General features: G+C 34.3%; 1 protein-coding gene and 1 long non-coding RNA gene across 3 annotated transcripts; one reads left to right on the top strand and one right to left on the bottom strand.

The window, feature by feature from the left end:
* The first annotated feature begins 1978 nt into the window (after positions 1-1978).
* LOC127553187 (uncharacterized) lies at positions 1979-18686 on the top strand. The gene is made up of 3 exons (XR_007951692.1): positions 1979-2310; positions 4016-4511; positions 18592-18686. It is a non-coding gene; the product is annotated as an uncharacterized LOC127553187 (long non-coding RNA).
* FAM237A (family with sequence similarity 237 member A) lies at positions 18552-25039 on the bottom strand. Of its 2 annotated transcripts, XM_051983697.1 has the most exons (4): positions 24926-25039; positions 21814-22220; positions 19657-19723; positions 18552-18710 (listed from the first exon to the last, which is right to left on the bottom strand). In XM_051983697.1, the coding sequence occupies exons 2-3, from the start codon at positions 22214-22216 to the stop codon at positions 19704-19706; spliced, it is 423 nt and encodes a 140-aa protein (XP_051839657.1). In that variant the 5' UTR covers positions 22217-22220; positions 24926-25039; the 3' UTR covers positions 18552-18710; positions 19657-19703. The 2 variants fall into 2 exon arrangements, with proteins under 2 accessions (XP_051839657.1, XP_051839656.1); XM_051983696.1 differs by lacking the exon at positions 19657-19723 and having other exon boundaries at positions 24926-25038.
* Between the last annotated feature and the right edge of the window lie 705 nt (positions 25040-25744).

Genomic DNA, 25744 nt, shown 5'->3' on the forward strand with positions numbered 1-25744 from the left:
ACATATCTCAAGTCCATTGTAATTTCATCTAATTATAGTCCAATTCTCTGAGTTTACATATTAGGAAAATCAGACCGAGAGGGAACTAATTATTCAATATCCATTTGTAACTATACCCAAAGAACTATAAAATTGTGCATATCCTTTGATTCAGCAGGGCTACAACTGGGAGTGTATCCCAAAGTGATCATAAAAGAGCCAAAAGGACCCACATGTCCAAAAGTGTGTAGTAGCTCTTTTTGGGGTGGTAAGGAATTTGAAATTGAATGGATGCCCATTAATTGGGGAATGGATGAATAAGTTATGGTATATAAAGGTAATAGAATAGTATTGATCTGTAAGAAATGATGAGCAGGCTGATTTCAGAAAAGCCTGGAAAGACTCATATGAACTGATGTTGAGTGTAGTGAATAGAAGCAGGAGAACATTACCAGTAACAGCAAGATTATGGTGATGATTAACTATGATAAACTTCTCAGCAATCTGGTGATTTAAGACTATTCCATGTTATTGTTCTGTAAGAAATGACTAGCAGGATGAATACAGAGAGGATTGGTGAGATTTACATGAATGGATGCTAAGTGAAATGAGCAGAACCAGGAGATCATTATATACCTCAATGATACTGTATGAGGATGTATTCTGATGGAAGTGGATCTCTTCGACAAAGAGATCTAACTTAGTTTCAATTGATCAAGAATGGACAGAAGCAGCTACACCCAAAGAAAGAACACTGGGAAATGAATGTAAACTGCTTGCATTTTTGTTTTTCTTCCCAGGTTATTTATACCTTCTGAATCCAATTCTCCCTGTACAACAAGAGAATTGTTCAGTTCTGCACACATATATCGTATCTAGGATATACTGTAACCTATTTAACATGTATAGGACTGCTTGCCATCTGGGGGTGAAGGGAGGGAGGGGAAAAATCGGAACAAAAGGGAGTGCAAGGGATAATGTTGTAAAAAATTACCCTGGCATGGATTCTGTCAATAAAAAGTTATTAAATAAATATTTTTTTTAAAAAGACTATTCAAATAGACTTGGAATCTAAAATCCACATCCACAGAGAGAATTAATAGAGACTGAATTTGGATTGAAGCATAGTGTTTCATCTTTTTTTGTTTTTTTGCTTTTTTCTAATGGTTTTTCCCCTTCTTCTGCACAACATGACAAATATGGAAATACATTTAAAATAGTTGTACATGTGTAACCTATATTAGATTGCTTACTGTCTTGGGGAGGAAAGAGGTAAGGGAGAGAGATAAAGGAAAAAAATTTGGAACACAAAATTTTACAAAATTAAATGTTGAAAACTAACTTTTATGTGTATTTGGAAAAATAAAATACTATCGAGTAAAAACAAACAAACAAACAAACAAAAAGCCAGTGCTGTACCATTTTATAATTCTTATTGGAGTTTTACAATCCAAGACCAGAAGAATACATGAAGTAACAACAGTATTGATGAATGTTAAAATTGCAAATTTAAGGTATTTGTAGTATTCTCAAATGCAGCAAGTATATATTTTTATATTTACTAAAAGGTCTATGTGATTCACTAGTTGTAGTGTGCTTTTTAGAGCCCCATCTTGGGGTGCCAGAATGTACTGTGCTTTCTAGAGCCCCACATTGGGGTACCAAAATGTACTGTTCTGACTAGCCCTCTGGAAGATCTTGGGACCAGCCCAAGTCCTTGATCTTAGAGGAAAAGTAATGATGCAGGGACCAGTGGATAGTTAAATATGGAGTCCATTTATTTCAAATTCTCTCAGCCTTAAATACCTTAGTACAATTATGTCACCACAGCACACTGTGCTAACTATAGTCCAATTACATCACATAATACACTGAGCATGTGCTAACTATTGTAAGATTACATCACAATAGCACATGTGCTAACTATAAGCATCGTGTTATTATTATGTAAATGCCTCTTTACTGCAAGTAACTCAGCTTCAAGTAGAACACACATAATCATGCCCCACTTGACTTCTCAAGAAGGCTGAGATGCCCCCAAGGAGAGATAAAAGCTGAACCAGACATTGTCAGCAGGTTTCCCCTAGACTGAAGAGTCTTACACCTTACCAAGAATTCTCCCCACTGTCTGTGGCCCTCTACAACTTTTTGGTGTGTAGTCCTGCTCAAATAATTGCCTTTACAAGCTACTGAGAACATACCTCAGCAATAGCAAACATAATTTACATGTCATATAACTCCCAAGAAATAATGAATTGTAGATTGGAAGCAAAGATTCATGGACTGACAGATAACCAAGAAATAATTTGAACCAAACTACAGGACATTCAGGTATCACAAATGTACATAATAATTTAGAGTGTATAAAGTCTGGGCTATGTCTTTATATCTATGGATTCCTTTGCTTCACTACTGAACCCAAATCAACTTGTATCCTCCATGTATTTTCCCACCTTCTCTTCTCCAGAATATTCCCTTTCTCACCAACAGGTGGTGGGCAAAAAAAAAGAAAGGAAAAAAAAAAAAGAAATACTAGTAAATTTTGCCATTAGGGAAGCAAGAAGTGGGTGAGAGCAATGAATCGCTCCACAAGCAGCTTTCTCTTCTGGTAGGATAAATAAAGTGTGAGTGCTGGAACTCTTGTGCTCTTGGATTATGTACTGGTTACATTTGTGGAGGCTTTTGGAATGAAAAAAGTGTTCCTTTCTTGAATAGAAAATTGGAAATAACCAATTAAAAACATTGAATTTGTATTATTAAAAAAAATCACAATGCATGCTATATTACAGTAACATGTAACCTCAGAGTTTGAAGAAATCTCAGAGGTCAACCAACACATCAAAACAAATACCCCTTACTATACACATGGCAAGTGATCACTTAGCTTTTGTTTGGAGACCTCCTTGGGGGGGAGTCCATTTTGCTTTAAAATAGTTTTAGTTATTAAGGAATATGTAATGAATCTAAGGGCATCTGCTTCATTCCTTCCTTATCCTTCTGCTCATTATTCTATTTGGGGTCAAACAGAGCAAACCCTAGCTCCTCTTCTACATTGACAATCTTCCAAGTACTTAAAAACAGCTATTATTCATTTCTTCCACCCCACTGCTCCACCCTTTCTCCTTTCCTGGATAAGCATCCTCAGTACCTTTATCTGAACCTAATGTAGAGGGGACTCAAGGTCCTACATCATATAGTTTCCTTCCTCTGAATGCCCTTTGGCCTTTCAATAACTATCATTTATATGGTACCCAGAATTGAACACTCTGTCCAGGATAGCAGCACTATTAACTCTTATTTTTGAAAGATACTTTCCCCCTTGATATAATCCAAGATATTATTGACTTTTCCAGCAGTTATATACAGTATTTTAATTCACATTCATCTTCCACTATTTTTCCATAGTAAAGTTTACCAACATCTCTATATTTATTTTGCATTTTTAAGGGAATTAGAGTTAAATAAGTGATTTGCCCAGAGTTGTTCAGCTATTAAATGTCTGAGGATAGGTTTGAATTCAAGTCTTTCTGACTCCAGGATTAAGTACTCTATTTGCAATACCTACTTGCCCCTCCAGATCTTTTTTTCAAACAAACTTCTATGTAACTGCCTTTCTCTCATCATCTTAACTTAAGGAATTCAATGTCTTAAATAGATATGCATTTATACTTTTCAATATGTTTCTTCAACCACAAAAGAAACCAGATAAGGTTTAATATAATTTGAATATAGCTTGAATATAACTCTGCTTCAATGACCACCATTTAAAATAGAGGCCATAAGATAAAGATATTTAAATTAAATTACCTCATTTTCTTTTATACTTAGTTTCCAATGTTTGTAAGGACTTTGATTTAGAATATGAGTTATTCTAGCCTTTTGTTTGAAAGGTTCTAGGTTAACACAAATTATGAATGTTTTTAAAAAGCATATCAATAGACTGAAAGTAATGTATAACAAAATTTACGTGAAAAGACATTGAAAATTAGTCAATTTTGTAAGAGTCAAGAAAGTGAGAAAATGTTTCTTTATTTAGGTGGTATTGTGACTCTTGTACCATTTGCCTTCTTGTGAAAATATGACTTCCAAGAATGAAACCTTTTCATCCAAAAGATTTGGGAATAGAAGAGATCTATTGTCAGTCATGAACATACCTACTGAGTATCAAAAATGCTGAACTCTTGCCTTCCCTTCCATAACTGAAAGGAGTCATCACTTTTAGGATGAATCGACATCTAGCATATCAAGTTTACTATACCCAGAGGCCCTTTTTCAGCCAATTCCTTCAAAGAACAACAATGCTGTCCTTCAAGTTCAAGAGAAGCCAGAAGAAATCCTTCATCTTTTAACTAATGTTCAGGAGGAATCACTAGGGGATCAGAGCCCAAACTTTCTAAGGGAAATGATAGGTCCAACTGCAGCATCCATTGAAAGAGGAGTGCTGTCCTTCATCGAGGACATGCATTTCAAAGAAGATATTCAACAACTCATGCTGAAATTGAAGGATACCTTTTCTCTTCAAGTCCAAGCAGGTAAGGCCCTCCTAGTAAGCAATGAAAGTGCATGGCCTTGAGTGAGAAATGGCTGATTTTAAAATAAGGAGCCATATTGTAGATAAATGGTAAAGATCTAGATTTGTATTTAATGGAAATTACTTGGCAGCAGATGTCTTGGAGTAGTGAAAAATATTGAAACAAGGAAACAATCAGGAGACTGATAATAATCTAGGTGAGGAGTGACGAGGTCTAAATCAAAAAGGTAGCTTTATGAGTAGAGAAAAGGATCAGATGAGAAGAGATAATATAGAGGCATAAAAGGCAAAATTTGGCAACTGATTGGAAACAAAGGCAAGGAAAGATAAATCTCTTAGGATAATAGTAAAATTATAAACCTAGAAATTGACAGGATAGTGTTATATTTGACAGAAATAGGAAAGTTTGGAAAAAGAGGGAGTTGATTGGGGCAAGAAAAGGAGGCAGTATATAATGAGTTCAGTTTTGAAGCTGTTGAGTTTGTGATATGTCTGAGAATTCCATTTAGATATCCACCAAGTAATTGGTGATATAGTATCAAAACTTCCACAGGAGCTAGATACATGGATATGGATCATATAGATATACATATTTGAGAGTTATCTACATAGACATGATAACTAATCCAGTAGGAGCTGATGAGGTCACCAAAAGAGAATACAAAGGAAATTGCTTTGGGAGTTATTTTGGACTATCAGTTAGGTAGCATGATATGAATAATAAAGTAGCAAAGGAGAAAGAAGAAAAGTCAGACAGATAGAAGAAGAATAAGAAAAGAACAATGTCAAAAAGTTCAAAGAGAGAATGATCAATAATGTCAAATGCAGTAGACGTAAAAAAAAAAAAGCATGAAATTTTAGAAAAAAAATTAGATTTGGCAGTTAAAAGATTGGTAACTTTGTAGAAATTATTGGTGTTGAGCACCATGAATAGTGTGAAACCCAGAAAACCTGTAAAGGGTTAAGAAGGAATTGCACAGGAAGAAGGATTGGTTCTCACAAGCCCTGAAGCTGTGTGTGACAGAATTAAGAAATTGCGAATCAGTCTCTACCTTTATCTTACTTTTAACTTGAGCTAGAAGATGTGCAGGAACCAACATGATCCTGGGTTTTCTTGGCAAAGACACTGAAGTGATTTACCATTTCCTTCTCTAGTTTATTTTACAGATGGGGAAAATGAGGTAAACAGGGTTAAGTGACTTACTCAGGACCACACAGCTACTAAATATCTGAGGTCAGATTTGAACTCAGTTAAATGAATATTAATGTAAGGTCCTGTAAAGTTTTATTTTTTTGGAATGAGGAGATTGACATGTTTGAGACAATAGTGAAGGAACTACTAGCTAGAAAGGAAGAGAGGGAAAAGAAAAGGAAGAAAGAGGGAGAAATAGGAATATGATTGAGGATATCATCTGATAACGACCAGAAACATCAGTGGAATTAAGTGCATGCATAAAAGGGTGTTTTCTTCCTAAGGCTGCTGAAGGAGTGATTAATATTTCAGATTATAAATATTATGAAGATGAAAGCTATAGAGTATCATCATCATCATCATCAAGTATGATTCAGGCCTACTTTCTGGGAAGTTATTTCGACCATTCTGTTTTGTCATTGTTTCTTCCATTTTGAAGTGTTTTGGTCTTATACTTAGCTAAGGAGTACACGTTTATCTTACCTCTTATCTTTATCTCTGCCTTGTTGAAGAAAGCAATTGTCTCTTAGAGGGATTGATCATCTAGAATAGCAGTTTTTTTTTTAATATCAAAGAACAAAGTTTCCATATTCTTTCTTTATCAAAGGAACTCTTTTCAAAACTGTTATTACTTTATGATGTGTATCATGTATACATAATAATAGCAATTTTTAAACACTTCTGGCTCCAAGCTGATCATGAGTAGCATTCTAAAGAACCCTCTTGTGAGTTGAAGATGAATTCAGATCTCTATTATCGAATAGAAACAAGGAAACAAAAGCATAAAAATGCCCATTTATTTGTTTGGGTTTTCTTGGACAAAGCCAGGATTGGAACTCATTGTTCCTGATTTTGTTGCTACCCTAAATTGTGCCTACTATGTTTCACATTAAATATCTTTAGAATTCTGACAAATTTTCAAGAAAAAAGCTAAAAATCCACTTGACATTATATTTATTTTTTAAAAGCTTCTCATAAAACCAGGCTTTATTAAACAAAATAACTTATTTCTTTGAAGTGTTTATTTTGGATATTTGGGGAAGGAGGGAATTTTCCTAAAAATATGATTTGAGGAACTACCAGCTTCTGAAAGATTTTAAAGTTTGGCCTTCACTAATGCTAAACAACATCCTTAGTTGTTAATGCTGATTTGTTTTAGAATATTGAAAGTATCTAAGTCTATTCCATAACATTTGGAGAATGTTATAATGCCTTCATAGGCTATAACACCCAAATGATTCCCAAAAGATCAACACAATTTTAGTTTTGTGTGCCTCAAAATTTAAAAAAAAAATGTTCCAGGCTTATTTTAAAATCATTTTTACTAAGGGAATTTTTTTTATAATCACTGTGCCATTAAAACAGGAAAAAGAAAAATATATTTCTGGATTGAAGGACAAATTAGTTATAAAAGTTGCTATTAACATTATTAGCATTATTCAGTCTTAGTCTATCAGCCTGCCAAAAATAATTGGCTTTGCTTGTATTTACTATTAACTTCAGTGGTGTTTTCTAGAGGAAATACATTGTTTGTAACCATTAAAAAATATATATTAACACCATGAGTTTTATTTTCATTTTTTATAAGTGTAGTATTAAAAGATCTGTAGAACTTGTTAAGAATTTGTTGTATTTAAATTTGTCTGTCTGCTTCTTGGTTTCTTTTATAGTAACCTAACTTATTTGAAATTTTGAGCTCATATACTATTGATTTTCATGGATAATATTGTAATCGTCTCATCTCAAACTCAGGCTTACCATGTTACTTGTCTTCTTAGTCATTCTATTGACTAATATAATACTTTTCTGCAAATCCTACCTGATTAGTCTGTGACATGAACCATAGAAACCAATCTGGGAGCATGAGAATATTTTAGATGTATATCTTTTTTTTCCCATGCAAAATTGCTATAAACAAAATAAGAACTCCAGATTATACAATGACATCTATAAATATGGGAGGGGGAGTGTGGAAGTAACAGAAGCTCAATACTAGACTAAGCTTTTGGATACCTAGATATTGTTCCCATCTCTGCCACTGATTCAGTGTGTGATATCAGGCAAATTATTGATTCCTTGGGTACACCTTGGTTTTTCCATTTGAAGGATGTTGGGAGGATTATTAGCATCATACTGACATACTGTCTGTTAAATGGTGGGATTTACCTTAAGATAGAAGCAGCATAATCATTTAGTATTATCTTTATCCTAGCACTTGAATAGTCTTTTGCTATGCAGATTTAGCAAGGTATTAGAGTCTACATAAGCAGTTAAGATGAACTTTCTATCACTTAGAGACTTAATAAGACAAAAATAGCATACTTGGTGGGCATCACAGTGATTGCTGGTTTTAACTGATTAGATTCATTCTGCTCAAGGACAATTGATTTTTTATGCATTCTTTTAAAATGCTATTGGTATAGTCATTTCTCCTTTGCCTAGCAAGCTAACCCCTTACAAGAAAGAATAAATATATGATAGGAGAAAGTTCAGCAAAACTAACACCCAATAATAGGATCTGACACCCATAGTTCCCCAACTTTTCAAAAGACAGAAGGAGGTACATTTTCTTATCTCTTCTCTGGGGTCTCCGTCTTGATTTTCAGCATTTTGCAAAGTTTAAGCGCTAAACTCTAGAACTATAATAATAATTATTATTATTACATAATATTCAATTTCATTTTTGAAGCATGGCTGATTTTCAAGATAGAGAATTTAATTTTTAAAATTAATTGTTAAAGGAAGCTTCTTATATTTCTTTTATTAGGAAAAAATTAAATTCAGTAACAGAAAAGGTCTTGACCTAGCAGTGAAAGACTTAAGGAAAGTTTTTAATTTTTGCTAAGTTTTAGAAAGGAGAAGAAAAGTACTCTTATTCTTCTGTTTTCATTCTCATATTTTCATTTGAGTGAAGCTGCCCAAAGAAGTTCTCCTAAATTCCTCTGTTGAATTCTTATGTCCCTTCCTAATGCCCATAGTGACAATGGATAAAAGGAGGTGAATTGTTTAAAAAAAAAAAAGTAAGCAGGACTGAGAACAAAGAAAATAATTTCCTTTAAACTTCTTTTCATTGTTGTTATCTTCACCTATGTGGTCAGGAAGCCAAGCTTTTAAAAAAAAAAAAAAAAAACAGACCCTAGAAAAATGAAACTACATATGATTGAGTCAATAAAAAAAGAAAATCCCAATGTCACAGAAAATCAATTTTATTACATCCTCTAACAATTAAGACAAATGGTACCTGGAACTTTTGCAGTATGTATTTCATCCAAGAAAAGTCACCCTTAGGGGCAGAAGATAAGAACCAGGAATTGGATTGGATATTCTCAAAGAAAAAGATAAAAAAGAGTGAAAATTGGTAGGAGATGAATAACAGAAGAAAATGAGAAGAAAAAAAGTGAAGTATCCAGAGAAGTAATACATGGAATTAAAATGACACTAGAAAGCCTCACTTGAAAATTTAGGCAAATGCCAAAGGAATATTTGATAGAAAATATATGAAAATGAATGGACCAGAAATGTGTCTTATTTCCCCAAGTTCTTATATATCAGTATTTTATAGCTATAAAAAATATCTTAATAAATAGGCTTTCCTATACTTCCAAAACATTTCTGCTCATATAGCTTACTTCCCAGAATAGTCGGTCCCAAATATCAACTCATTTCCCAGTCCTCTCACCTCTACCTTTAAGAGTGTTGCAGTGCCTTCTTTCTACCTCATTCTTCCAAAGAGACTTCCAAGGAGCTTAAGTTAATCATTTCCAGTTGTTTCATTTTTTTCTGACTGTACATGGCAAAGGTGTTTCCAATTAATTCCTAAGCCATGGGATTAGATATCTTGCCACAGATTGTATTTTGAAGGGAGAAAAAAACCTTGCATTAAAATGGGTTTCTGCCACTTACATGAACTGATGCTAAGTGAAATGAGCAGAACCAGGAGATCATTATACACTTCGACAACGATATTGTATGAGGATGTATTCTGATGGAAGTAGACTTCTTTGACAAAGAGACCTAATTGAGTTTCAATTGATAAATGATGAACAGAAGCAGCTACACCCAAAGAAAAAACACTGGGAAACGAATGTGAACTATCTGCATCTTTGTTTTTCTTCCCGGGTTATTTTTACCTTCTGAATCCAATTCTCCCTGTGCAACAAGAGAATTGTTCGGTTCTGCAAACATATATTGTATCTAGGATATACTGCAACATATCTAATATATATAGGACTGCTTGCCATCTAGGGGAGGGGGTAGAGGGAGGGAGGGGAAAAATCGGAACAGAAATGAGTGCAAGGGATAATGTTGTAAAAAAATTACCCTGGCATGGATTTTGTCAATATAAAGTTATTATTAAATAAAATATTTTAAAAATGGGTTTCTGCCTTGTTCTTTCATATTTTAGTTACAACGATTGTAGACCAAAAAGCAAGAATATAAGGTTGACTTTGAATACTGTTCTTTTAAAAGTCAGCAAAATCATATTTATTAATAACTTAATATACTTAATGCAATGAAAGGAGCTCAATAGATGAAGTCAAAGAATAAACACTTCTCTTTTGAAACTTACATTTTAAGCAGGTAGTAAAAATTCAGAAGCAGACTGCTAAGTGTTTAAAGTCTTATGGACTTCAATCTAACTTTTTGAATGCATGTTCTATATGTTTTATATGGCAGTTAGGCAGGTTTTCTTCCCCAGTTAAATGAAAGATTTACTGGGTCTTACTACTATACCAGGTGCTATAGCTAATAATCAGAAAGAGTACAAAAATTCTTTCTTCTAGTGTTATCATTATGAAACAATTATAATTAGAAAACTGCAAAAAAGCTACTTTCTTTTCTTTCTTTTTTTTCCTTTCCCTTTCTTTCTGTTATAGCTCAAGACTCCAAAATTGAAGCTATCAACCAACCTCAGCTTTCCCAGTACTATGGATTGTAGGTAAAAACTTCCACCAAACACTTGGTTTCAAGGATTTCATAAATCTAACTGGAAAACAAAAAAGAAAAAGAAAATAATAAAATTAATTAACTACCATACTTGATGCTTATGTTACCAGCTTATTAAAATGAATTGAGAAGAGAATTATAATTAGGAAATTGAAAAGAAGATGATTTTTATTCTTTGCTATGACTTATTATATGCTATAATTTCATAAAGATGGGTCTGAGGATTTTATGAATGTAGATCTCCAAACGACACAAGTATGGTTGTTGATTTCAGGTCAGCCATCTGCAGCAGAACTGGAGCTGTATTTTGGAGCAAGAGAGGTGAGCAAGGCCTTTTCTAATCTCATTGACCAAGTAACCCTAACAACCTGGAAATGAGAGGATAATGGGACCATCTTAATTTCTTTTACACACAGATAACTAACCTGCCTTGCTAAATCGCAGAATCTATGTAAAACACTTACTGGGACTTAAAGAACCAAGCATTCTTTGAAAATCAGATGTGTTAACTAAGAATTTAGTTTCCTATAAAATGTAAGCCCCTCAAGGCAGGAACTGTTTAATTTATGTCTTTGTATCTTCAGTGACTATGATGATGTTTGGCACATACAAGGTGTTTAATAAATGCTTGTTGATTTATGAATTAATTGAACAAATTGGAACCATCTTATCAGTATATTCTGGTGTTTATATGTTTTAAATTAGATAATAACCTTATTTTAAAAAAAAAAACAGTTCATTCATTTGTTCAACAAATAATTATGGAGTGTCTTCCATGTGCAAGGAACTGTGCTAAATTTGGGAGGTAAGATATATTTATAAAAAATGAAGCAAACACATTCTCTGCCCCAAAGAAACTTACAATCTAATTGGCTAATATTATCTCCTTTAATAATCACATTCATTGCCTATCTGAACCCATCCTACTGGAGAATCAGGCTTGCTATTATCAGAAGAAAATCAAAAGTTATTTAGCTAGTAGATTTGTGTGTGGCTCTGGGCAGGTACAACAACATTTTGTAAGTCAATTATTAGTTCTATTAATAGTAGCAACCAGGTTAAAGAAACTGATGCTGGAGAATATAATTAGGTACCTCCACTATCTCATGATATAGAAATATTAGTAATTGCCCATGGGCTTGTGTGGTAGGCTGCCAGACAATTGCCATTATGTAGTTTATGGCATTGCTAAAAAATGACCAGGAAAGCAATATATTTTATACTAGGAATACTGGAGATTAAGAAAATATCCTAACCATCACTACTCTCTCATGACAAAAGTTAGTCCTAGAGAAATATCATGGAGTTTTGTCTAGTTGTGTGATAAGGTCTGAGATGCTTACCCAGGAGTTAAGAGACTAAGAGGTAGGAGATTCAGTGACTTCAAAGATCCCTTCAGACTCTAAATCTATAACTTATGACTATGCTCTGAGAAGTGATTCCTGAAAAAATACCAATACTCCATAAATTCTCATATAAAGCTATTGTGTGTAATGGTGGAAGGCTGATGAATTAGAAATTCTTCTAAATGAAAGGATTTGAAAAAAGTATGAATAATCATCTCCAGATAAAACCCTGGGCAAGGAATCAAGAAGATTCAGATACTAGTTGTGTGACTCTGGACAAATCATTTACCTCTCCTGCCTCAATTTTTTCAATTATAAAATGAGGATAATTATAGTACCCACATCACAGGGTTGTTTTGTAAGCACTTAGTGTAGTTCCTATATATTTATAGTTCAATATAAATGTTTATTCCTTTCTCTTTCCTCCTGTCCCAATATAGTTTTAATGTTTGAGTAAGCACTTATTTTGTGCTTAGAACTGCTCATTGGTAGAGACATAAAATTTAAGATAGTCCTTGCTTTCATGGAACTTATATTTCAATAAACAACATATATAGGGGAGAGGACAAAGATAAGTGAAGCCATAAAGGAATAGAATAATATATCTTTCTAGGACAAAATAACAAAGTTAATTTGATTATACTTCCAAAACTAAAAAGCAAAGATATGACAAAATGATGACTTAAATTTTTAAAATTTCTAAAATTTATAATGTGCTTTTCTTGTAAAAATTTAGATAGGTAGTACAATTATTATTATCTCCATTATATGGATGAAGAAACTGAGGCATAGAAACTAATAAATTTTCAGTATTGGCTTTATTACCATCATTTCTTTAAAACTTGTAATGGAAAGAGGCATCTACATCCAGAAAGAGGATTATGGAGACTGAATATGGGATCACAACATAGTATTTTCACCTTTATTATTGTTGTTTGCTTGTTTTTTTTTTCTAATTTTTTCCCTTTTACTCTGATTTTTCTTGTGCATTAAGATATATATGGAAATATGTTCAGAAGAATTGCACATGTGTAACATATTGGATTACTTGCTGTCATGGGGAGAGGGAATGTGGGGGAGGGAGGGAGAAAAATTTGGAATACAAAGTTTTGCAAGAGTGGATATTGCAAACTGTCTTTGCATGTATCAACACACAGATCTGGAAGGAAAACCAGTTTGGAACAAATTCTGAGTTGAAACCCATGGATATCAAACAAACAAAAAATCCCAGAGGGCCCCAAGAATCAGATTTCAGCAACCTTATATAGATCTTCAATGCATTTTTCCTTCTCATTAGTATTTAATTTTCCCAATTACATATAAATAAAATAAAAAGCTATAATTATTTTTTTAAATAAGAAATGAAAATATCAAAAAAAAAAGATTATAGGATGGTCAACTATGAGAGACTTAGCTCTATTCAGCAATATAGTGATGCAAGACAATTCCAATAAGCTTGGGATTAAAAATGCCATTTACATTCAGAGAGAGAACTTTGGAGACTGAATGAAGATTGAATCATCCTATTTTCAACTTTTTTGTTTGCTTTCTTTCTTTTGATTTTTCTTTCACAACATGACAAATATGGAAATACATTTAAAATAATTGTATATGTAAAACCTATATCATATTGCTTCCTATCTTGGGAAAAGGGGAGGTAAGGGAGGGAGGGAGAAAAAGTTTGAAACTCAAAATCTTATAAAAATGAATGATGACAAATATCTTTACATATAATTGGGAAAATTAAATCTTATTAAGAAGGGAAAATGCAGTGAAGATCTATAGCTGAAAACTGATTCTTGAGGCAACCTGGGGTTTTTTGTTTGCTTGTTATACCATAAGTATCAATTCTGAGTTTGTCACAAACTGGTTTTCCTTGTAGATGTGTATGTGTTGATAGTTTTTTGATTGACAGCAGTATCTATCAATGAATCCGTAATAGAAAATAAAAGTTACTTTGGTTCAGCTTCAGATCTCCTGACTCTAAACCCTAGAGATTATTCCCCTACATCTGATCTCTCAAGAAGAAGGGAATTTGTGAAGTGTCTTTTGACCAGAGAGTCAATTACCTCTGAACTGATGTTATTTATATTTCTGTCTTGTCTACAAAGATGATACACTGAAAGATGTCTACTATATCCATAGTAAAATCTGATAAACCTATGAAAAAAAGAAAATTGAATTAGTATAATATGACTTTTGTTATGGATGAATTTATTCTTTTTCATAATGATCCCCATTTTCCTAAGTGCTCAAAAGTCTTCCCTTAATGATGCAGTATAAACTTTTACCAAGAATCAATGTTATACTCCCTGGTGTATAGTTCTTCCTCTTTCTAAAAATCAGGATAACATTTGCCAGTGACATTTCTCCCACACACCATTATTCATCAAGAAAGAACTAATAGTAGTTAATCAATCACATCCTCCTTGGATGTGGTATGTACCTTGAAATTGAGAATTACCATCTTACCATCTCCTTACTTATTTGGGGGTTTCAATTCCATGTCAGTAGTTTTATTTTACCTTTTCTCTTTCTAAAAATCACTATCTTTGGTAGAGAAGGCAAACAAAATAATTACATAATCTTATCTTCTTATCAAGGTCCACCATCTTCCCAGCCATACTTAAAAGAAAATTCTAGCCCTTCTTTAAGTATTTATCTATTTATTTATTTGCTATATTATTTATTCAATCAATACATTGTTTATCTATATGACTATATTGCAACACCCATTTGCTTCTTAACTTTGACAATTTGGCTCCTGACCTAACTCACTAAAGGTGCTTTCTCTAAGAATAACTATTTTTAAGTTCTAAATGCAATCATCTCTTCTAGGTCATCTTAGACCTTTCTGCTGTTTTCTACAGAATCAATCAATGTTTTCTCTTTTTTTGACTTCTGGAATATTTTTCTCATGTTAATCCACCTGTCTGATGACTCTTCCTTAATCTTCCTTGATGAATTATCACCTTTTTCCTGCCTGCCAACCATATATATCCTTGAAGACTCTTTCCTGAACTCTTTTCTCTTTATACTTTTTCTCTTAGTGTCTGTTCCAGTAACTTCAGTGAATCACCAAAAAAAAAAAGTATGACACTTGAATCTACTTCGTCCAATCAATCTACTTCCTGAATTCAGTTCTATATTGCCAATGGCCCACTGAGAACATATCCATATGGATGTGCCATTGGCATCTAAAACTCAATATGTCCAAAGTAGAATTCATTATCTTCTCCCATTGAAACAAATTTTCTCTATTTTTTTTGAAGGTATCAACAAATTCTGGTTATCTAAGTTTATAATTTCAGTCTCCCCTGACTCTTTCTCTCTCTCTTCTCTAATATGCAATCCATTACTAACTCTACCTTCAAAAAAGCTTTTACATTCATTCATTTATATAACTAGTACCCTAGTTCACAAGTTCAACAGTGGAATTAGCCTTCTAATTGTTGTTCTTTCTACTTCCATGCTCTATTGTTGCATAAATATTCTAAACAAAATTGCCAAAATAAGCATCCTTATGCCATATCACTGCCCCATTCAACTGGTTTCTTATTGTCATAAATAGAATGCAATCTCCTTGGACTGCCATTTCTAGCTGTCCATACTTTTACTCCCAACCTACTTTTCTAGCCATGATTCAAACTCTTCTTCTTTAGAAAATCTATAGGCCAGCAAAACAAGACTACTATGTATTCCTAAAACTTAGCATCCCAACTGCTATCTCTATATTTGACCAAGCTGTTCCCCTACTTCCTTAACCAACTCTTTTCTGTTGATTGGCTATGGCTATAATAGCATTATTTCTTGTTTCTTCAACTTTCTGAAAGACAAATTTATTAGAAAATTAAGAAGACTTATCAATTGCTCTATTTCAGGAGAGAAAGGCATCAAGAAGCTATTGAAGACTATAAGAGTTCTGTCCTACATGGCTCTTTTCAACAACAAGATGATTCAGGCCAGTTCCAATGGTCTTGTGATGAAGAGAGCCATCTGCACCCAGAGAGAGGACTATGGGGACTGAGTATAGATCACAATATAGTATTTTCACCTTTTTGTTGTTTGCTTGCATTTTGTTTTCTTTCTCAATTTTTTTCCCTTTTTAATCTGATTTTTTCTGTGCAGCATGATAATTGTGGAAATATGTATAGAAGAATTGCACATGTTTGACATATATTGGATTACTTGCTGTTTGGGAAAGGGGGTGGGGAGAAGGGAGAGAAAAAATAGGAAACAAAGTTTTGCAAGGGTGGATGTTGAAAATTATCTATGAATATGTTTTGAAAATAGAACGCTTTTAAAAAATAAAGCTAAAGAGATCTTAAAAAGAATTCTGTCCTATCTCCATGCCAAATTTGATATTTATGATGAATCCACTAATCTGAAAATCTATGTTATGCTATCATCTGCCTCCTTCAGAACCTTACTTCAGTAGGCATCATCTTTCAAACATTTTCCACAGCTACTTCTTTAAAGGCTCCTTCTCACACAACTAGAAACATTCAAATCACTACACTATAAGTGTCCCTTGTCTTCTCTCACCTATTCAACTAAATCTTATCTTTCACCCCCCCTTCCCTTTCATGGCTAAATTTTTTTTATGAAGCTTTTCTTTTAACTAATATCTGTTTTCTCGGAGCTTCTTGCAATTTGGTTTCTGTCCTGCTGAAATTGTTATATCAAAATCTACCAATTACAACCTACTCACCAAATTCAGTGGGTTTTTTTTTTCCTTTACATCTCATTCTCTTTGACCTCACTGCTGCTTTAATATAGTTGGGCTCTTCCTCTTATTACATATATTTGTATGCTTTGACTTCAAAGAGCATGTATTATTCTGATTCTACTCCTACCTAACTGCTCCCTCTTGGTCTATTTTGATGCATCCTTATTTTCCTTATCTTCTTCCTGTCCTTTTAATATACATTTTATCCTAAGAGTTGACCTGAGCTTTCATCTTTTCTCTCTCTACACTATCTCCTTTAGGAATGTAATTCATTCCCAATTCAACTACCATCTCCAAACAGATGATTCATAAGATCATAGCTTTTAGATTTGCAAGTAGACAAATAAATACTGTGTTGACCTGGTTTTCCTGTTATATTCCATGAACAAAAATATTTTTTCACTCAATGTGTCAGAGTTCCCAATTTATCTTCAGTAGTTTCTCTATACTGCCACATAGTCCCTTGTAAGTCAGTGCATACATAATAGCTTGAAAGTCATACAGTTTAGAGAAGAAACTAAATTCATGGGAATTCTTATTTTTAAAAATGAAAGTAAGAAAAGAATACAATGAATCAGATTCTCCCAATCTGTATCTTCTTTCTGCCTTTGGAAGAAGAGCTTAATCATTTAAATCAAAAATTTTTCATTATGTATACTCCATTATTTGCAGACTCTTCTATAGCATGGAAGCAAGTTTGTAGTCTTGAAAGGGACTGACTTATGGGAGAGAGTAGGGAGAAGGGGAAAATCGGAACACAAGGTTTATCAAGGGTCAATGTTAAAAAATCATTCTCACATATGTTTTGAAAATAAAAAACTTCAATAAAAAGGCGATGAATAAAACAAATTTAGAAAAGCATGGAGGGCATATGAACAGATGCAGAATAAAGTAAGCAACCATGGGGAGACAGTATTCATAATGACTAATATAATATAAATTAAAAGGACAAACATGTGTTTCATAATGATCAGGTGTAGCTTCAGAAAAAGACATATTACAATGCTTTTGCTTTCCTGTTTTACAGTCTGGGGATATGAGGAATACTACATATACTATCATGCTTGTTTGCTATGTTGGTTAGTTTTGCTGACTTACTTTTTAAAAAAAGATTTTATGTTTTCCCCTTGTATTTATTTTAGAGAGTTTTCTAGATGAGTATAGGGTTGGATATAGACTAAAATAAAGTTAATATAAAAAAAGGAAAGAAAGAAAGAGAGAAAGAGGGAGAGAAGGAGGAAGGAGGAAGGAAGGAAGGAGGGGGAGGGGAAGGAAGGAAGTAGGAGGGAGGGGGGAAGATGGGAGAAAGGAGCCAGGGAGAAAGGGAGGGAAAAAAGAGTGAGGAAGAAAGGGAGAAAGGGAGGAAGGGAAGGAGGGAGAGAGGGAGGAAAGGAAAGAGAAAGAGAGAAAGGGAAAAAAAGAAAGAGAAAGAGAGAAAGAAAGAGAGAGAGAGAGAGAAAGAGAAACAAACAAACAAAGAAAAGACCTAAATTCAAATCCTGTTAAAGTTGATCAAGTCATTGGGCCTTGGTTTCCTCACCTGTCTAATGAGAATGCTGGATTAGATTTTCTAGGCCTCTCCTTACTCCAGATACTGTAATTCTAGTGACATGTTCAGTAACTAAAGAACCTTCTAAAATTTTAACTTCCAGCTAGTCTAATGTGTGAGAAGAATGTGATTTAATATGGAAATTACCTTCTTACAAAGAAATGAACAAAAATCAAGAAAAAGGTATATACGTATATATGTGAATATATGTGTGTGTATACATATGTATTTATATAAACATATACATATATATAATGTATTTTAAAAATTACACTAGGTTTAAGTCTGGAATTTGATTTATTTTCTCTTTATTCCTAGATCACTGGTAACTCTTCAAATTAATCTAGACGCACTCTTATGCTTATGGATGCTCATCAGATCTTCAATCAACTCTTTCCTCTTCAGGAGTGGGGCTCTTAGCAACTGAGAATATGTACCTGAAAGCAAAAAAGGAAATAAATAATAGATCATAAAATTTTTTGGAGACTAATACTAGGGTAAATTGTTATGCAATAGGAAGTTTGCTAAACTATATCTGTAATCACTGTTCATATGTAGTGTAGGTTTATATACATAACTATCTTTGTGCAATCATATCTACTGTACTCAATGCAGTCATTTATCCCAAATCAGTAAATCAAAATAAACTTCTCTCTAAATCATTGAAACTTAGAATTTTTTTTGTGGTTTCTGAACCACATTTGCTATAATGCTCAATATTTTTAAATTAATTTTTATTTATGTCTCTTTTATATTAGAATAATTTCCCAATATATATACTCTTACCCTCCCATTTCCACTGAAAGTATTTGAAGAATTTCTTTGTGCTATTGGTTTCAGTTCATTTGCCATTGATGTCTAGAGCAACTATACACATTTTTAGTGATTGAATATACTTTCTTATAAAGAAAAAAACAAAAATCCTGTTTTTCTAGAATGTAAGAATGGCATGGCTTTGTTGTACAACTTCATAAAAAAATACAGCATATCAGAAGTGGTGTAAAAGACGTTATCATGGGCATCTATCAAAAGAGGAGATGATCTGGTCATGAATTAACAATGAGGGACATTAGAGTTCTTGGGGAAACTGTCATCCAGAAGGATGAGAAGCCCACACACAGGGAAGAGATTTTGAGACAAAGAGGGAAAAAAAGAATGAGAGAGGACAGATGCTTAGTCTACATTATACATTAATAGCTAAAAGATACTCAAAACAAAAGACACCAAAAAAGGAAAACCAGAAAATCTCCAATGTGTTGAATCAATTCTCCATAAAGGGATTATAAGAAAATATAGCTGCTGGAGGCAGCCAAGTGGTGCAGTAGATAGAGCACTAGACAGATGGATTCAGCTTGAGTTCAAATTTGAATTTAAGATGCTTACTACTGTGTTATCTTGGGCAAATCACTTTGCCTCTTTCACAACTGGATTCATGAAGAATCAGACACAACTGAAACAAACAACAAAACAGACAAAAATCACATCAGATTCAAAGCTATGGAACTTATATTGGCTCACACCAATGAAAGATGTATCAGATATTTGCAAATATACTCAAATGTTTATTCATCCAGTTTACTATCCCGAAGGTAACTCAGACATACGTTTTTTAAAGTGGTCTGATTATTCTTGATATTAATTCTCAGAGATTAAGGATAGACCTCAAAATATTATAGTTTCTCATTGTCACTATGAATGTATTTAAACTCAGTGAGCCTTGACTGAGAGAAAATAATATTTGTTCCATGATTTAAATTGGTTGTTTTGCATTTGTCTACACTGAAACACCATCCCTGTGTCTGACAGATTTCTTTATTTTTCACAGTGTCAATTTATAGCTCAGACTTAGTTCAAAATCTTCATTTCTAGATGTGGGAACTGAGATCTAAAAAAGTAAATTAACTTGTTGGAGCACATCAGTTAATTTTTATTTTTAATGTTTATAAAAATAAAAAGTTCAAATTTAGGAAAATCGATTAAAATTTAGTTTTACAAAGCAAATTAAAGATTGATTATTTAAAGATTCTATATACTTACCAAAAAACATACTATGTAAAATACTGAATTCATCAAAATGTGATGATCACATAGTTTCAAAAATACTAACTTCTTATATCCTAAAACAAAGCACACCTGTATTTCTTATACATTTATCTTAAGGTTCCATTTCTTGAAAATGATATTCCCTTAGAGGAGGTATATTCCCTTAGAGGAAAACAACCACTTCCTTTATCTTTATCCCTATTGTAATATTCTTTGCTCCCAAAAGGCATACCAACTGACAACTTTCAGAATATAGGGTGATACTTCCAGTGTCCAATTGAGCCTTCTAAAAGATTTAATTAGAATTTTAGGTTGAAAAGTCTCCCTTTTCCTTTAAGTATTTCATTTTAGTAACTTCTTCACCCAGAGCCTTTTAATTCTGAACAGATAGAATAATTGCTTTCTGATTTCATACAAAACAATTTATGCCAAATGTTAAAACAATTGAACAAAAATTTTATGTTCACATTCCAAATTTGGCTAACTTCTCTATTCAGAGCTTATGTTTACCCCTTGTATCAATAAATGATAGAGAGTGAAGTAGCTTTAGAGGCTGGAGCAAATCTTGGAATTTTTGTTAAAGGAGAACATGGTTTAACATATATTGGGCTACTTGCCTTCTAGTAGAGGGGGTGGGAGAACGGGAGGAAATTGAAACACAAGATTTTGCAAGGGCTAATGTTGAAGAATTGTCTATGCATATGTTTTGAAAACAAAAAGCTTTAATTAAAAAAAGAGAAAAAATCTAAAAAGAGAGAATATGGATGCTGTAAAGAACGATGATCAAAAATTCACTGGCTGACCCAGCAATTATTTGTCTTACAGCGCACAATCAACATAGATGTCCATCCCAGAAGAATTGAGCCAGGTCCCAGAATTAAGAAACTGAAAAACAAGTGGTGAAGGAGACAGATTGCTATCCTTGATGGCCTACCTTGAAATTTGAGTGATAAGTCAGATAACTATTAGTATATTCTTCTGAATACCAAGAGAGTCATGTTCAGATGAAAAAAAAAAAAAAGTTAAGAGAGAGAGGTGGTTATCTAAGGTCACACTGCTAGTAAATTTCTGTCTAGTACAAAACTCCAATCTTGTCTTCCTGGCTCTCTCTGTCATTGATCCATGCTCTATCCACTTTGCTTACCAGCTGCCCACTGGCAATGGATTGAAGATCTTTTTGATTTTCTATTTTAACCACAGTTGAGAAGGAACTTTCTAAAACTTTTGCTTTGGAAATCAGAATTGTTAATGTCCTTTGGTGAATCATGACTTCCTATAACTTTTATTCTCATACTAAATGTTTTTGTATGGTTCTTACTTTTGAGAATGATGGAGGCAATCGCTAAAAATTAACTCCCTGCAATTGCACAGGAGTGCCTCAGGTACACCTTTGCACAAATTGTAACAAATAAAACCTCTGCAGTTTTTATTTCCACTTGCACTTCCATACACACATATCCTCTTTGAGTTAACAGAAATAAAAAGCAAAAGGCTTACTTCCTGTGTGCTGTGAATTGGTTGTGGATAGTTTCTCTTTATCTCCAGCCAGCTGTCTCTTTCCTAAGCCATGGTTCCTGGACAGCACACAGTCTATATAGATATCCCAGAAGAGTTGAGCCAGGTCCCAAAAGAGGGCCCCATGCTGCAAGTTCTCAGATGATTTCAGGTGGATCATAAAGTCCCAAAATCCTTCCACAGTATTAGAAATGGGTGGCTTCCTCATCTCCAAAAGGTGCATTGAAGAGGATTCCCAGCATTGAGGATCTGCTTTGTTCAGAGCCAGGAGATCTATTTGGTTTTGACAGAAGAAAGGTGATACACAGCACAGTCCCATAATGAGTAGGGTACAGGTGAGTCTCATGGTGCAGTGAAGCCTTCCTGGGTTCCCAAAATCTACCATGATACTGAAATAGCACAGAAAGGAAGAGCATAAATTCCTTGCCTTGGGAGAAAAGAGAACCATATTAGGATGCCTAAAATGAGGAAACTGATGTCCTGCCAGCAAATTTCTCATTTCCAGGATAAGTGATATGAAAATAAGATATAGGAGCCAGCAAATAAAATCATAAGTAGGATGGGAAAGGGGAATTTTTCCTGGTATACAAAGGAACAGAAGGAAGTACTTTCCTTCCATGCCCTCTTGGACCTGTTTTAGACCATCTCCTAATGGTACAATCACTGTGGTACCCCTCTTCTGGTTCCTTCTACTTCCCCATATTTCTTCTCCTCAGGACTGATGTGCCAGGCATGATAAATTGTATCAAAGAGGCTCAAGCTATAATATCTAAAGAACAAGATGCTTCATCTCCCACAAGTGGTACTAGGGCAGACTGTCCTTTACATTACCACCACCACCACCACCACTATCACCACCCACAGATCAACTGAAGTTTTCCCAAAAAATTACTAATCACATCTCTCCTCATCACTATTTTTCAAATAATGTTTTATATAATGATTCATCAGTATGGAGGTGACACTGGGTTCTTCAGTGCCAGAGAGATTTACTAAACAAAATAGTCAAGAAATGTTTAAATGTTTTCCAATCATCATATGTAACTGTGGTAGTACAGCTGAAGAAAAAACATCAGATCTATACATATGTCGGTATCTTGCACAGAGATCATAATTAGGCCCACAGGAATAGTTGGAAAGACATAAGAAAATAGTGTAGATTTAGGTAATAGTGCCAAGGACAGGGTCTTTGGAAAAATAGAAAAAGAAAAAGGTATACATGATGGAAATTATCAAAGATTTATTAGACATATAGGATAAGATCTAGAAGAGCTCTAAAGAGATAGTATCAAGAAGGGCATAATCAGTCATGTCAAATTTAACAGAAAGGTCAAGAAGCACAAGAACTGAAAAGAGAACACTGAATTAGGCAATAAAGACATTGTTATCTTTTCATTTCCAGGTACTTATTTTTGGTTATTCTGGTGCTCACTAAATAATTGAAAATAAGAATATTAATACCAATCATAGGAAAATTTCAAATCTTTTTACAGCAATTCTCTTCTGCCTCTCATACCATTTTGTCCTGCCTTGACATTGTTTTTCTCCTATTAAATGTTTGAATATTGTGCAGTTCATCATTTTGATGAATTATCCTGGATATGAATGAAACAATATAGTATCTTATGCCAATATGTCTAAGATCTGGCATGGGTGTGGTGTTGGGGGAGAGGAATGGGGATTTTCTGAGAAAATCAAGGTACTTGTTTTCTAATAGGTTCTAAAGAAAATAAAAAGATAGCAATTAGAAATCAGAGAGAAGAAAATACCCCAAACACATAGTAGTTGAACTAATAAAAGTCCCATAATATAGAGAAAATGTTTTGCAACTCTGATACTACTTTCATAAAGTTGTGGACTTCTTTACTTCAAACCACAAGTTTGCTATAAATTTCACTTCAGATGTCAAGGAATGCTATTTATTTCCACCTTTTAACAACCAATCATTCTGATGCCTGATGGGGGGAAAACCCAAAAGAAGTGATATAATATTTTGAAATAGTTTCCTCTTCAGACAGCAACATCACAAAATAAGAACTGAAAAGTTTTCTTTCTTCCTAGAAAGCTATCTAAAAAAAAACTTTGTGAGCATAGAAAAGAGAAAACATATGACTGAATGTTTCAAGTTCAACCAAAAGCAAAAAATAAAGAAGGATCCCTGTCTTTCTGTGCTACATTGCTTTCAGTTACATTTTAATTTGATGTCAACTAGTATCAAAAGCAGTAAATATAATAAAAGTTGTGACAGTGCCATTTGGACAAAAAGTTAAGTCCGACAAAAATGAAAAATCACTTGTAAATTCTAATATTCGATCACCATGCTGATCTACTCATTAGCCATAAGGTGGAGTCTTTTCTGCATGGGAGTGGGAAATAATAAGACATAATAGCACAAGCATTTCCGTATGCTTACTTAGAACTGATAAGTGCAAGACAAAAGTGCTCTCTGAGCTGTCCTTCAAGTTACTGATTTGTTAAGACATTACCTGGTTTTTCCAGGTGTTTTACCTTATGCTGCTTAGTAAATCTGCCTGCCTTCCTTCCCCCTCCCCCCCCCCCCTTCAATGGAACTCTGAATTAATTTCTGTTCATTTTTCTGCCCTCAATTAAATTCTTGTTGCATGATTTAAAAGTTTCGAGATGGCTGAAAGATTAGAAAATCCTATTTCTCTTGGGAGGGGGGTGGGGGGCACAAGTTTTCTGTTCAAAATAAATTGGACAGAAGACATGTGCCTCTGTCCAGAGTTCTGAAGTTGATAACGCTCCCTCCCTATGCTCTTCCAAAAGACATTTGCCCTTTCCCTGAAGTCCGCTGGTTTGTCTTTTCCTTCTCCTCCGATAATCTCTCCACCCTTCTACAGGAAAGAAATCTGCTTTCTGGACCGCTGACAATTTCCAAGTTCCAACATAGTGTGCAACTAGGAGTACACCAGCTAAAGCACACGTTGTTCTGTACTTCTCATCTCATAAACCGCAGAACTTGCCAGCTTTCCTCTCTCCCGAACCTAGAGACAGTCCAGTCTAAGAGGAGTGAAGGCTGCCCCTACTCTGCAGGTATTGCACATGACAGGGAAAGCATGGCTCACCCACTTACCTTCTTTGCCCTCTAGGAGTTCCCTTCTGTGCGACAATCGGAAATCTCTGAGATGCTCCCAGCTGAGGTAACACTTCTTGGTCTTCCCGTTCGCGCTTCCTGACGGCTCTACTTAAGGGAGAGGGAGCGGGGCCTCTTAAGTTTACGTCAAAGCTCTAGGGAGAAGTCCTCCCTCCCCATCTCCCCCGCCTACCCACTCCCAGTGTATCAGAGAATCTCGGAGTTAGAAGGGACATCATAGCTCATGTAGTTCAAGCCCTACCTGAACACGGATGGATGCCTTAGACCAAGAATTTCATTCAAAGTCCGATTAGCCTGTCTTTAAACGTTTTTTTGTTCTTCCGACCCCTTCCCTCCCCCCCACCTCAGATAAACTTATTCTACACCTCGAGCATGAAAGACTCCTGAAGCTGACTACTCAGCTCGCCAATTTGAAGTTTTGAAAGATCTTTTCAGCACCCAGAACCCTGAGCAAGTGGAAAGAGAGGAAATCCAGCCCAGTATGTCATAACGGTGGCAGGACATGTTTAGGGAAAGAAGCAAGAGCAGTTTTCAAGCATAAATTCAGATGAAAGAGGACCAGTGTTCCTCCCTCTTGCTGGGAAAATTTGTCAGAAATTGCTTTGTAAACAAACAAAAATGACCACGAGAATAATGCAGACATAGAGCCTTGATGAAGGGTGGTGCTTGTGTTCCTGAATTCTCACTAAGACAGGAGTATCAGGGAGAGAAGAAGGGAAAGAGGAAAAGGGAAGGAGGAAAAAAGGCAGTCAAAACATTATTCAAAAAGATAGACTTCTTTGTGAAAGCTTTACAATT

Source organism: Antechinus flavipes, chromosome 3 (genome assembly GCF_016432865.1).
Source record: "Antechinus flavipes isolate AdamAnt ecotype Samford, QLD, Australia chromosome 3, AdamAnt_v2, whole genome shotgun sequence".
NCBI classification, from domain to species: domain Eukaryota; kingdom Metazoa; phylum Chordata; class Mammalia; order Dasyuromorphia; family Dasyuridae; genus Antechinus; species Antechinus flavipes.